At 42.0% G+C, this 14,639-nt stretch overlaps 1 protein-coding gene across 1 annotated transcript; it reads right to left on the bottom strand.

Moving 5' to 3' along the window:
* Nucleotides 1-203: 203 nt before the first annotated feature.
* LOC108774072 (mucin-17) lies at nt 204-11,641 on the bottom strand. Its single transcript, XM_018540084.1, has 3 exons — nt 11,439-11,641; nt 11,253-11,329; nt 204-11,171 (listed from the first exon to the last, which is right to left on the bottom strand). Exons 1-3 carry the CDS (start codon nt 11,612-11,614, stop codon nt 1,780-1,782), a joined length of 9,645 nt encoding a protein of 3,214 aa, XP_018395586.1. The 5' UTR covers nt 11,615-11,641; the 3' UTR covers nt 204-1,779.
* Nucleotides 11,642-14,639: the final 2,998 nt, after the last annotated feature.

Raw genomic sequence — 14,639 nt, 5'->3', positions numbered from 1 at the left:
GACAGATTTTGTAACAATTAAAATCTTTGCTCGCTCTCTTTACATCAATCGCCTCATTAGCATACAAGGTACATTTTATATAAGTTGAAATAAGCACAATTTTATTTCTTATGTACACACACACGCACACATATATTTTTACATGTATATAGTTATATATAAAATTATATATATACACATATAATATATGTATATGTGTGTCTGTGTGTACGTATTTATACATATATATAGTTTGTATTGACTCTATACAAACTAAACATAAGCTAGAGAATATGACCCTCGTTTCGCTCAGAGCTTTACACATTCTTTATCGCGATCTATAGTCGCTATTTTAAAAAAATTACATTGTTCACACATTGAGCAAAGCGAGGTAGGGCGCAATTTTTATTCGCAAAAATTAATGCTGATTCTACAAGGAGTCGAGAGAGAGAGAGAGGGGGGGGGGGAGAGATAATCCTAAATAGTCTTATTGATGAATCAGTGAAGTTGGCCAACAGCCAAGACTAAGACTACCGATTTTCTTAAGACTGACCAAATTCGATTTTCCTATTAGTCGAACTAAACGACTCACTGTATAATTAATAACTTGTAGATGCGAAAAATTATAGTCACCTATTTAGATTAAGACTGATTAAAACTGAAGATTTCCGACTACCGACTCATTGTAGAATCAACTTAAAAGTCTTTAAGATAGACCGAGAGTCTTTCCGTTTCTCGCATTTTCATCATATTATAGAGCATGTATCATTATGGATATACAATCAGAAATGTTGTGCTCTTTGCTTCTCAAGATCGTAAAAAACCAAACAGTTGTCACAGATGTAAAAGAGTGAATAAATGAAACAAGCGAGAACATTAGTAGTCTCGGTTAATATTAAAGAGTAAAGACTATAAAAAGGACTCTTCGAGACTTGCATTAAGTCTTCGTTTTGTTTGTTTGACAATCACACACGAGCTCTTCGAACTGCTACAAATGAATAATTGCTTACATTAAGACTTGAAATTATGGAGTAACAGTGAAATCCTAGGATGTTGATTATGATTTTTCTTTTATTGCGATTACATTGGTTTGACTATCGATCGTCACGCTTTTTATCTTGACATGATAAAATAAATTTGTATCGTGCGATTATCACTGCAATTCTCTCCATTGCTCCATTGTAGACATGGAGAGAAATAATATGATGGAAATCAGGAACCGACGTTCAGCCAACATAAATCTTTGTGATAAAAAAGATCAAAAAAAAAAAAAAAAAAAAAAAAAAAAGAAAGAAGGAATAATAATGCATCTTTACATCTAAATAGCTTGCTTTCCTTCGTTTATACTCTAGCGATTGTACGGACATGCCTTCTCTTCATATCAAAACGTCGATGACGATAAAATCAAGACCACAGCAATATTTTAATGCAATGATGAAACTGTGTAAGTTTCTTCGAATCCTAAGATCCACGGATTATACCACATTCGTAGTTCTTTTATCTTCTGTTTCCTTTTTGTTTCAACGTACATGAATGCACATGCGTTTGTATGTAAGTGCATTCGCTTGTTGTACGTCTAGAAGCCTAGCGCAATAAAATCTAACGCCAAAGTTTAACTTAGTCTAAGTCTAAACGGTTACTTTACTAATATTATAATTAACGCGTTATATTTACATTTAAAAATAGATTCAAGAGTTTATATGTTTAGGGCGTAGTGCGCTTCTGTGTACGCGACAGTCCATCGATAGTCTATTTCAAGTGAAAATTTGTATTGTTACCACTGTCCCCCACGGTAGTATATTACCTGTCCATAGGCCTAGTGGCTGGCACCGAGCTTTCCACAAGATCATGCTTTTCGATCGGCGAGTTCTCTAAACTGTAATCCACCGGATATCTTTCGGGATAGGTTGGGGTGGCCTCACCCTGTTGTTGCCTCAGTTTCAATTCGCTCGATCTCTCCTGATAGAAGCTTTGCGATGCCTCGATGTTCGGCGATGAAGATGTCTGTTCCGTCTTCCCGTCCAGATCGTCCGTTGAATAGTAACTTTGGCTCGCCTCGCTTTCGGGTCTACTGGGATCGTAATAGCCGGGCGAGATACCGTGACTGGTGTAACTGGGCGTCTCCTCGGTCGGAGCGAAATAGCTTTGACTCACCTCCTGAGGATTGCCCTCGTAGTAGCCACCGGGTGTGACGTGCTGCTCCTCGTGTGGATCCTCTTCCAATCGAGAATTTGCATCCTGATCTACAGACTCGTAGTAACTCGCCGTCACTTCCTGATGATGAGCGTAATAACTCGATGGTTCGTTCCGATGATGATCGCTACTCTCCGTGACAAAGTTTTGCGAACACGTCTCCTCCAGGTCGGGCATTGGAATCGGTACTTCGTACGACGTCGAGACATTTTGCTCGACAATCACTTGGTCCTCAAAGCTGGAAGTAGGCACAGAATCCACGTGGTGGGTCGACGTGATATCGGGATTCAGGTTATACGATGAAGAGGTCGGGATCTCCGGTACACCGTTATCGTGGATGTTAGGATGCTCCGCGTTCACCGACGTGTCCGGTATCACGCTGGACGAGGCAATGTTGAGCTCTTCGCATGGCGGTATTTCGTACGATGACGTGCTTATCGCACTCTCCTGATCCTGATCGCGCTCTTGGTTCTCGGGTGTCTCCGGTACGTAAGAGGAGCTCGCTGTTTCATCCTCGTTCAATCCGGAATTATTTGTCGACACGGATGATGTGCCTATACCATCGACACCAACGTCATTGGATTGTGACGGTATATTACCCTCCTGACTGATCTCCGCGTCAGTTTCCAGATTCTCCGTCACACTCTCACCCTTGTCGACTTCGTAACTCTGCGTAGGGAAGCTCTGATCATCGATCACCTCGTCGATATTCGGTCGCTCTAATTGACTTTGCACGATCTCGTTGAAAGATTGCGTTGGCGCGTTTACGTTGGATTCCGCTAAAGCTTCGTAGGACTGGGATGCCTCGTTGATCTTTGTATGTTCGAATGACTGTGACGGTGGTTCCACCACGACAGTCTCCTCGTCCATCTCCATCGACTCGTACGCGATCGACTGTGTGGCTTCGCCTGAAGAGCTCTCCAACTTGGAGGCAGATTGACTAGGTAGATCCGTGGAGTCGCTGCTAATAGACACGTTGAACTGTTCGTACTGAGACTGCGAAGGCGTTTCTTGACTAGCTTCCGCGATTGCCTCCTCTTCTTCCTCGAAACGCAGTTCCATGCTCTGGCGCAAACGACGTCTATCCGATTCTTCCTGCGACGATGGCTCGTCCCTTTGACAATCTTTCGTACTTTTCTTACCAATCGTGCTTCCGGCGAACGGATCCGGTTCTTCGACTGCTACATCCAGTTCCATAGTTGCGTCATTCGTAGGATTTAATGATTCGGCTGATAAAACTCGCGAATCTGTTTTGTGGGCTTCCATTCGATTCGACGTGCCAGCTACTTGTTGGTCTACGCCCGACTTGACTTTGTTGCTAGATTCTTCTGAAATCGCCAACTGTTTCAACTTATCCATCGCTTCATGCGATTCGCTTGCGGTTTTACGTTCGCTCGAGTCCGTCACCTCATAAGTCAACTGTTCCATAGATTCCACCTGCGAATTAGATTCGGACGCAATCAAGGTGGTTTTGTCTATTGTCGATAAATCGGTCATTGACGTATCGCTTCCTTTGTTTTCCATTTCTCGCTCAACTTCCATTGTGCTCGAAGCCGTATCTTCGTTAGCCGATCGTTGCAGAATAAAGTCTCCAGATGTGTCAGAAACTTCCTGAGACGAATAACCACCCTGCAACATCGAAGATGGTCTCTCGTCAAAATTCTTGTCGGTCGAGATAATCGGTTTTTGAGAAGAGACTGAAACTTGATTCTCCGACGCCTTGGAGACCAACATCTCCGATACTGGCACTTGAACAAATGTTTGCTCGGTTGCGACGATCGTTGTAGTTAATTGCGAATTGTCCGCGTACGTATCGTCGATGATCGGCATCGATGGAGTAGTTTGAACTTGCACGTTCTCCAGCACTCTGTTCGGCATTGTGACCGTATACGAGCTGGACGGTGCAATCGCGATCTGAGCGTTCGGCACATTCGGCGTATCTGCGGTGGTCGCGATACTGTCCTCCAGATTTGAAATCACTAAGTATTGAGTATTCGTGGGAATCTCAGTGTGAGCTATCTCTTCGCTCGCTATCGTCGCCGGGCACTCCATAATTTCACCGATGTCTGGCATCGAATTACCAGGGATGTGAATCTGTGTCTCTCCTGTGGCAGATATGTAGGAGATGCTGGGATTCGTAATGGTAATCGGTAACTCGAGGGAAGATGGAATAGTGGAAACCACCGATGTGGTGGGAGCCGGATCCGTTGACTGAATCGGCAGATTGCTCGGTACTTCGAGCGGCGTCATAATAGGTTGATTCAGAGTCAGCGAAGTCTCCAGCACCGAGGGCGAAGATATCGGTTCTGTCGGTGGTATAATAGTTGACTGCAATATCGTCTGATTGATAAGACTGGTCTGAGTCAGACCAGTCTGGGTCATGACGCTACCTGCTTGGTTTTCTGGCAAACTGATCCCCTGCTGAAAGTCAGTGTTAGCGAGAGCAGCCGCCAGGATGTCTTGATTGGACGTTTGTATCACCTCTGACGAGGGGAAACTCTCGCTCACGATCGCCGTTTGACTAGTCTCTGTCACGCTGCTGCCGGTTTGAATGTTTGGCAAGACACTGTTGTCAAATTGAAGGACAATGTTGTCTAGAGCGCCCACCTCTCCCAGAGAACTGGGATCTATGTACAAGGTTCTCGTGCCGTCTGGATTCTGCGTAGTTCCTTCCAATGACATAAGAGCATTGTTATCGAGTGGTTGTATCTGTCCTTGTTCATCTATCGTCACCAATACGTAAGTTTGCGTGCCATCGCTGCTTTCTGTCGGTAGAGCCATGATCTGAGGCTGCGTGACCGTTTTTGTTTCACCCGCTTTTTCTGCACTTTCAGTTAGGAGTTTCTCGACTTTACCTTGCTCTTTCCGGGGGGCATCTAAGGCAAGCTGAAAATCCGTTTTTGTCTTCTTCTCCGATTCTAGTGAGGATAATGTAGTGGTATTACTCGCGGTGACACTTACGTTGGACGTGGTGGCGGTGGTCAACAGTTTTTTTTGCGTTTTACTCGAGGCCTGGGATCCTTTGACGGAGGAGGCTTTGGACATTGTGGGAGTTGTCTGTTTCGATTGAGCAACCGTCTTAGCGATCGGCGAGTTTACCACGGTGGTGGTGGTGGTGGTGGTGGTGGCGACAATCGTCGCGGTAGTCGCGATAACCGTTTGCTTCGTTTGAGCGCTTCGCACCGTTGTCGATTCTTGCATTTTCTGGACAACGATCTTTTGAGTTTTCAACTGGCGGCTACCAGCTCGAGGAATAATGACTTTTTGTACAGTTGACGACACGGCAGCTTTGCCCTTCGACTGCGGTACTTGCTGTGGCACCATTGTTACCGTTTGTTGCGTATCACTCGGCGAAACGACGCCTTGAATGGAGGCACCTGGTTGCGTTATTATTTGCTTAATGATCTTCTTGCTATGCGATATACTTTTTTGAGGTATTGCACCGGTGCTAGCGGTGCTTTGGAGAATCAACGTACTGCCCCCCGATGATGATTTCGCAGATGGCGACGCCTTTGCTTGTGAACCTGCAGCCGATGTCGGCGCTTTTGAAGACTTTTGCAATATCGGTAGCTGTACTTTTTGCTGTAACTGATATTGCACCTTGCCGCTTTTAACTGGACTCTTAGCAGCGATGGCTTTAACCTGCTGTCCGGTTATCGGCGTTAGAATAGTGCCTTTGTTACTGAGGACAGCCTGCGTGCCTAATATAGTTTTACCGGTGATGGTTTGAGACACTGGTGTCAAAATCGCTTTCGTGCCACTTAGACCTTGAGCTTGAGGACTCAAAAGAGTCGTGCCACCTTTCGTAACTAGAGTCTTCGAACCGATAATGGTTTTCCCGCTCAAAGACGAAGCGCTGATCGGTGTATAGATGCCGTCCTTGGTGAGAATTCCCTGGGACAACGTACCCAATAAAGCTGTTTTACCGATAGTACCTGAAATCGGAGTAAGCACGCCTTTAGACGTAATTATGCCCTGCGTATTGATGATCTTGTGACCACTGGTGGCCAATTTGGATGTGGTAGGCGAAACAGCAGCAGCAGCGACAGTATCAGCTTTTGGCGCGATGACAGTTTTAGTAGCGATTATACTACCTTGTGGATTAATCGGACACAGCAGATGACCCTTGCTCGTCATAATCTTTTGTACTTTGGCACTCAGAGTCTTGGAAATGTTCAACGGCACCATCTTAGTCTGACAAGACTGTCCCGACGTCAATATAACAACTTTTCCACCTTGTTGAATCACTTGCGCGTTACCTGCCGCTTTGCCACTTGCAGTTGAAATAGTAACTTTCTGTTGAGCGCCGGACTTACTTTGAACACTGTAACGCAGTTGTTGGCCACCTGCGGTTTGCACGACGACATATTTTCCTGGAGTAGTACCTTTCTGCGTCAAGAGGGTTGGCGTTTTACCAGCCGGTGGTTGAGCGCTTTGAAATTTCAAACCTTTTATCCCACCGGTGAGCGGCGGTATTAATGATTTAACGCTCGTGACGGTTGGTTTCGTTTTGCTCTTGGTCTTCAATATCGCTGGTACACCGCTCTTTTTCTTTGTCGGCGATGTTTCCGTTGTAATACTCTCGTTCGCGATCTTGAATTGAGTTTGTCGAGTAGGCGATACTATCTGCGTGGTCGGAGTAAAGGAGAGCGTGGTCGGGATCGAGCTGGAAGGTGGTATAATGGAAGATATAACAACGGGCATTTGTTCTATACTCTCTGGCGTTAACACGTCTTCGCTTAGAACAAATGGCATTGAGTTGATGTCCAGTTCTATGTCCGCGAGACTTTGAGTACTCTGTTGTACGTATTTCTCCGTTACCGGCGCAGTCACAATAGTCTGCAATGTAGCCTCGCCTTGTTCTTTACTCTGTGCCTCCAGAAGCGCGTCTGTTTCCTCTGTCTTTAATACTTGAAGCTTTTTAGTCAGACACATGTGCGGACTGGACTTTATAGCAGTTTTTACCTTGCTGTTCGATGGCAGTGTTTCTATTTTAATTATCTTTGCTTTGGGGCCGCCGCCACTTTTCTGATCGTTCTTCTTCGTAGCATCTACTTCCAGCAACCTGTGCTTCACACCTTTTTGCGGCGGTACTTTATCGAGTAACTTTGACTTTAAAATTTGCACTGGTTCAGTCAACGTTACACTCTCTATTATTCGTGGCATCTCACGTTTTTTTACTGGTACACTGATATCAGATGTAGATGAAGATAACGTGGCTACGGGCATCTTTGGGATTTCACCCAGTTTTTTCACATTGGTACTCGTATCGTTATTTTCAGAAACGGGAAATACCTTCGACTGAAGTAATGATTTGGATGTGATAGCAGGTTCGCTGGATGTCGTTTCAAGTTGAACGTTAGTTTCGAGGATAGCATCTCCAATTTTATCGATCTCAATCTTTTCTTCGATAATCACTTCGATATTTTCAAGATCACTCGCAATAGGTACGTTTTCTCTAGCTTGAATATCTGCAAGGATTTTGGAATCTTTGTTCAAATTGTCAATTTTTTTACTTTGCGCAGATATAGCAGCGACATTGACATCAATTTCTTCACCTTTTCTTTTAGCGGTTTTGCTCTCTTTTTTCTCCTTTGATGATACGTCAGCGTTGTCAACTGTCTTCTTCTTGTCCATTTGTAAAGTCTTCAGGAAAGCTTCCTGGAATATATTAGTCGATTTTTCTTCCAAGAATAAGTCTTTGTCTTTCCTTCCTTTACCTGTTTCTGGAGTAAATTTACCTTTGTATCTCGTTTGCATTGAAGATTTTTTGGGTGTCAATTGTTGCTCGATTAACGTTTTCGTTGGACTCTTTGGTGTATTTCTCGCATCGTCTGCTTTAGGTGACTTTCTCGGTGATTTCAATTTGAGCTGATTAACATCCTGTGTCTTTTGCGATACTTCCTCCATCAATTGCGTCTCTTCTTCCTTTACAACAGATTTAACTGTATTTTTCTGCAGTTCGGAACTTTTCAGATCTCTTTGCTGTTCATTTTCAATATTCAAAAATTTGCCAACTTCGTCTGCCGCTTTGCTCGACGTCGCTTTTATTTCATCTTCATTTACTTTTTCATTAATGTTACTTTGAGATTCAGATTGAGGCCCAAGTTCAATTTTTGGTTCAGATTCGATTCTACATTCAGACTCAAGTTCAGAGTTGGGCTCAGGCTCCGCTTTTTTATTAGATTGAATATCTGAATCAAAAAAGTCTATTTGTGACAATTCAAATTTTTTTATTTGCGATTTCTTCGGTGGTAGCATATCCACGTTCGTTTTCAGAGCATCTTGCTGTATTTCAATCTTATCGACATTATTGTCAGTTTGCTCTACGATCGATGACTTTTCGTGATCTTTAAAGTCTTCGTTATCTTTAGTTTGTTTCGATGAACCATCTTTTGTCTCCATTTCATATGATTCCTTCACAGCTTTGCCTACATCGAGTCCTTTTTCCGTTTCATTTATTGTCTCTAATTTCTGGAATGACGATGTCGTTTCTACATTTTCCGAATATACATCATCTATGTCAACTTTCTCAACAGCTACTTTGTCTAAAAATTTTACTTGTTCCCCAAGTACATCACATTTTATTTTTACAGATTTTCTTTCGTCTTTTTCTTCTTCTCTTTCTTCTTTTTCGGAAAAGGCCTCCTTTTTATTCTCGGGTACTTTGTTTTTTATATCGATCGATAAGATGCTGACATTATTCTCGGCAACAGTTGACGTTTGGTCAGATACTTCTATTTCTTGCTTGTCCATTTGAGTGACGAGTTCGTTGCTCCTCTTGTCACTTCCTTTAGAACGTCTGCCTCTTCTAGATTTGCTTGTGACTCTTTCAGAAGTCTTAGACTCACTTTCAGATTGACTCTCGTCAGTCCTGAACGCTTTATAATCAGGATCTTGAACGTATATATCGGATTCCAGGTATTTCTTGTTTGGTTTGCGCCTTCTACCGCTATACGAACGATCTGTATCAGAATCGGAAGTTTTTCGTTCAATTTCAATCCTTTCGCTCATACGAATTCTCTTGTTGCCTCTGTTAGCTTTCGTCTTTGAACTTTTATTCGCACTGGTACTCTCACTAATAGTCGATCTCGCGTTCTTACGTGGTCGGCCTCTTCCTCTTTTAACTAATACCTGCCCGATGCGATTTCCCGAGAGACTGCCAACACTTTGATCTAACATATCAGTATCTGAATTTTCACTTTGTTCTGGCACAGTTTCTGCAGATTCGGATACAGTCTCATCCTCCGTTTCTGTTGTAAATCGTTCCGACATAGTATCGTCCGCTTCTTTCATCGAAGCGTTGTCATTAGATTCGACGATCACGTCCTCGGAATCAGTTTTCTCAGACTGAGGTAAATTTTCATCGGTAGACTTGACATCGTCCTTTTCTGACATTTTATCTCTCTCTGCTGATACATTGGACGCAATCTTAGATGCAGCCTTTCCAATATCCTTTACATTCGAAGAATGATCATCGTCATCGTCTCTTCTCTTAACATGAAATATTTCCATAATTTTGTTTACTTCCGTTTGACAAGTTTTAATATTAGACTTCTGTTGATCATTTTCGGATTGCTTGGTTTTTTCTTCGTTTATATCTTCATCAGATTGGTTCAATTCTGTTTTACCTTGTACACTCTCATTGAGCTTTTCACTTACTTTGGTTTCCTTTTCTTGGCGATAGTCTCTACCTTGTATTATTTCGATTATGTCGTCAGTTTTTAATTCCATATTTTTACCCAATTCAGATATTTTGTTGGCTTCCTTCTTAATTTCATTTTTCAGAGCTTGACTCATTTCAAATTCTTTGATAATCTCTTTCTTCAAAGATAAATTCTTCTCGCCGAAAACTCGGGGAATCTTTCGTACAGGCGGTATAGAAGGTTCGCTTAAATCATCCTCGTCAAAATCGAAGCACGATAATCGTGACTTTTTGTCATCTTTATCCGAAGCGTGTTTGCTCTCATTATCAAAAGTATCCCTCTTTTGTGATTTATCTAACGTTTCAATCGATCTACCAATAATCTTCGTATCCTTTCCAGAATTTTCAAAATCGGATTTTTTGTCAAAACCAAATTGGATATTCCTTGAAGCATGCAAGCTATCCAATGAATCCTGCATCATGTATATCGAAGTTAACTGATCAGTTTCCTTAAGTAGTTTCTCCGTTTCTGCCAGAATTTCACTATTCCCCACAGATGCAACATCCTTGTCATCACCGTAGTGCTCCTTGCCATCATCGAAGCTCGACTGATTCTTTGTGGACAAGGAGTCAGTACTTAATCTATTATTTAGGGAATTATTTATATCAACATTTATTTCCTCATCTGATTCATCATCCCAATCGGCCAACAACTTTTCCCGCAATTCCGGATCGCTCTTCTTTTTCTTATTGGATTTCTCAGTCTGTTTCGAGTGTTTCCGTTTAACAGATTCCTGCCTATTCTCGGTCTTCTTCTTACTCGATGGACTCTTCTCTTTCTTCACGTACTTTCGTTTCGGTGTACTGGTTTCAGAAATCCTACCACGCGACTGAGAATACGTTTTCATATTCAATCGTGGCATTGGCGAGTCATCGGACCGGTGACTTTTTATATGACAAATGATGACGTTGACACGTGAAGAAGTGAAGTTACAGAAATGACAACGATATACCGGAGAACCTGCATTAGTTGGAGTCGACGGTAAACTATTGGGTTGTTGACGAATTCGGACCTCGTGATCGCTCTCCCCACGTAAAAAACGTGGATGTGTGATCTTCCTCGCAATCTCTGAACCATCGGCCGAGCGCCTATGTGCTTCTTCGCGATCGCGTTTTCTCTTTGGAATTTTCTTCTCACCAAACAGAGCGGAGATATCCGGTTTCTCTTCAGGACAAAATTTCTCCTGGTTCAATATATCAGGATCTCCTCCTGTTAACTTCTCTGCCATCTCCACATCACCTGGGAATTTGTCCATATAACTGGTGCCATCTTTACTCTTGATCCTGTATTTATCTATTCATGTAAAATAGAACTAATTATTTTAACACGTACAATTCAATTGCATGAAAATTTGTGTATGATTCATATACTTACCCATACCCTTTTTGATAAATTCATCTTTAAGCGTACAATTATACTTGTAGATCTGATGATAATTTTTGACAAATTCACTAAAAGAAAAATAATTTAAATCGTCACTTTAAACAATTCATCTTATATATCAAGAGATTATATACATACACTATACATAGTAGTAAGACTAAAATTTTTGCAACTTACTAGGTGTCTTCTTGAAAAAACTTTACTGCAGCTATCAATGGCTTCTTTTTCAATTCAGTTTGTATGTCTTCAGGTAAATTATCCAGCCCGATAACTCGACCAGGCCACCAACAAGCTCCTAATTTAACCCAAACGACATCTCCATCCAAATAATTGATTTCCGTTTGCTCACACATCTTGTATTACAAAGTATTTCATTCAATTCGTTTATAAAATTGACATTGGTAAATACCAAGAGAATTCTTTTAAAATCTATTTCTCTAGAGGAACATTAACAATTGTCCAAGATCGATATGCTATACAAAAAAAGGTTTCTATAAATTATGCAATCTTAATATACGATAAAAATATTTCGTGTGTAATTCCTGTTCAAGAGAATACCTTTATAACCGCATACAAGCAAATGCGTGCAAATGCTGTAGTTAATGCAACTCAGCATGAGATATTTCTCTTTAGAACGATAATTACTTATTTATCTCCAAACGAAGAAAGAATTATTGAATATATTACTATGTATAACACTGTACACATAATTGTCATCCATAAATTATTACGTGTCACGAGATTTCAAAGAACACTTAAAAGTTGTTACTACACGTCTGTTGAAACACTCGATGAAACGTTTCGATGCAACTGTTTCTCAAGCGAATGTCCCTCCGGAATCCCAAGCATGCTCGATGGCGACAATCATAAAAATAACACTGGTTCAGAATGGAACTCGTGTATCAGCGTGTAATCGGCGCAAACAGATCCACGGTGTGCTTGCGAGTAAGCCAAAATGTGTGACCCGACTGCGTGGTCTAGCTGCCTCGATGCTGACGTTGCTGACGGTAGCTACGTCGGGCATCTTAAGCCCGTGTGGCCGTGAGTCGCGTGATCAGCCTTCAATATTTTTCTTCCCACGCGCACCTTTACATCTGTTCATCAGGGAGACCGCCCGGCTAAATGTGACGTCGGAGACGCTCTCGCGTGTGTACAGTAAGAAAAGCGTGTCGGAGACGCTCTCGCGTGTGTACAGTAAGAAGAGCGTCTACAAGCATCCACGAGCGTCGTTCCAGGAACGCAACGATGAAAATCGTGAGCGGGAGAACGCGGGCGCGCGCGCGCGCTCACACACACACACACACACCCCCCACACACCCTCACTCTCGCTCGCTCTCACCGTCCTTGTCTCTCCTCTTTGTCCCTTTCTCGTTCGTTCTCACTCGCTCGCTTTTTCTCGCGGCACCTACAGCTCCGCCGTATCTCCGTCTCGTAACGCACACCGCTCGGATATCGCCAGATACACCTCGATACGCGATTTCGCACACATACGACCACGGAATGAAACAGGCCCCCCAAGCCTGTGCAGAATGTGCTTGGCAGCAACAACAACGTTACAGAAATGCTACGTCGTTCGCGCAACACGACGTACGTACATGTCGCCAGCGGTTACCCGACTTGCAACGGGGTCTCACCGTCTCACATCACACGATAGAGTGTAGATGGATGATGGCTAGCTGAAATTTCTCTCTTTCGATAGTGACGTCTAGTGACGTCTAGTGACGTCGTGCTCTGGGTGCCAAGTCTACCAACTGGCAGGATCAACGCCGCGCGCGCGCGCGCGTCTTTTGAGTTTCATGCCACATTTTCATTTTTCCTCTTTCGTGATGACAAATGCCTTTCTAAATCGCGTAATCCGGTGTAATTTATTTCTGATAGTTGGAATCTTATGTAGGATTCACCCTGCGTCCGACATCCGACATCCAATAGGAGAGCTTGTTTTCTAGATATATAGCTAACAATATTTTTGTTGCATTTAGAAAACAAGCTCTGCTATTGGACCGTCGGATGTCGGACGCAGGGTGAATCCTACATTAGGCTAGAGTCCTAGATATCAGAGAAGCGCAACCGGCTTAAGTCAGTATCGCAAAATTACTAAGAAAAGTAATAAAAATGGCGTCGTTTGCAGACGAAATATGAAATCCACCAATCGTCTATTAGTCAGCCATTTTGAATATCACTGAATGAATGTCATGATTGATTGACAGTCAGCTAATCAGGACGCGGAACATCGATTGCGCTTCTTCTAGGACTCTACATACATTGGCTGTTTTCCAGCTAGGACACAGAAACGTTACACTGTGCTCCACTGTGTAAAGACTTGTTGGAACGATAGAGCTCTAATTGGTAACACTGGCATACTCTACACGTTCGTACTTAGCTTTTTACAGTGTCGAGCAGTGTAACACTGTGTCACAGTTGGAACACTTTGTGTAAGACACAGTGTTACACTGTGTCATCTGTGTACGTTGTTGGAAAACACCCATTAATACGTCGGCTACGTTCCAAAACGTCGTTCTAGGCGGATGTCTCGCCTCGAGTATCATTTTTAGGAAGTAAGCGTTGCCGGCTTTAACTGTGCCTAACACGATCGGCCAAGTTGTATCAAAGTATAATAGTAGTAGCTTTTAATATAATATATATACCTTTGAGAATTACAAACAGATAGTTTTGTAATTCTCAAAAGTATAAACTACAAGACTGTTATATATTACATGAAATAAATATTTTTTTTGCATAAATATACTACTTTATTTATTCCCTACCTATTTATTTTTTGTTAAGAATTCTAAAGCATTAATTTTATTATTTGTATTTAAATTTAATTGTAATTAAAGTTTTTTAATCTTGTAATATTTTTTTATAAATTTTATATATATATTTTTAATATGTTAATTTTTCTATTTTTAATATAATTATTATATTTATAATACTTATTTGTTATTTTGTAAAAGACATTTACAACGTTTTTTTTTTACGTAAAAGTTATTATAGAAAATATTTAATAATAAATAATAATAAAAATAAAAATTGTAATTGATTCTACTTTAATTTTTATGAATTTGGATTTAAAGAAATTTGTGGGAATGGATGATAAATGTCGGATTGACCAATGAAAAACCGAGAAGAAAAGTGACTTATTAAAGAGTCTCTGCATGAAGAGAAACGGAACGAACTTGAGAAAGAAATGGAAGGAACGCACCCTAGGCGAGGGAAAATCATGATGGCGCTAATGCGACGATTTGCTTCCGGTGCATACGGCGCCGTTGAATTTTTCTCGGCGCCTTCCCGAGCGGCAGCACTGGGAAGCACTGGGAAACGACTGTGGGGCAGCACTGGGCACGACTGGGCAACACTACTCAAGTAGCACTGATTGCT

The sequence above is a fragment of the Cyphomyrmex costatus genome, unplaced genomic scaffold (genome assembly GCF_001594065.2).
Source record: "Cyphomyrmex costatus isolate MS0001 unplaced genomic scaffold, Ccosl1.0 scaffold23, whole genome shotgun sequence".
In the NCBI taxonomy this organism is placed as follows: Eukaryota; Metazoa; Arthropoda; class Insecta; order Hymenoptera; family Formicidae; genus Cyphomyrmex; species Cyphomyrmex costatus.
This window is presented reverse-complemented; position numbering and strand designations above follow the sequence as displayed.

Excerpts from the sequence above, each read along its gene's own strand:
- LOC108774072 (XM_018540084.1), bottom strand. The coding sequence starts at position 11,614 with ATGTGTGAGCAAACGGAAATCAATTATTTGGATGGAGATGTCGTTTGG. Across the intron at positions 11,330-11,438 it reads TTTTTTCAAGAAGACACCTA|TGAATTTGTCAAAAATTATC; the intron begins GTAAGTTGCAAA and ends TTTTTCTTTTAG. Across the intron at positions 11,172-11,252 it reads ATTTATCAAAAAGGGTATGG|ATAAATACAGGATCAAGAGT; the intron begins GTAAGTATATGA and ends TTACATGAATAG.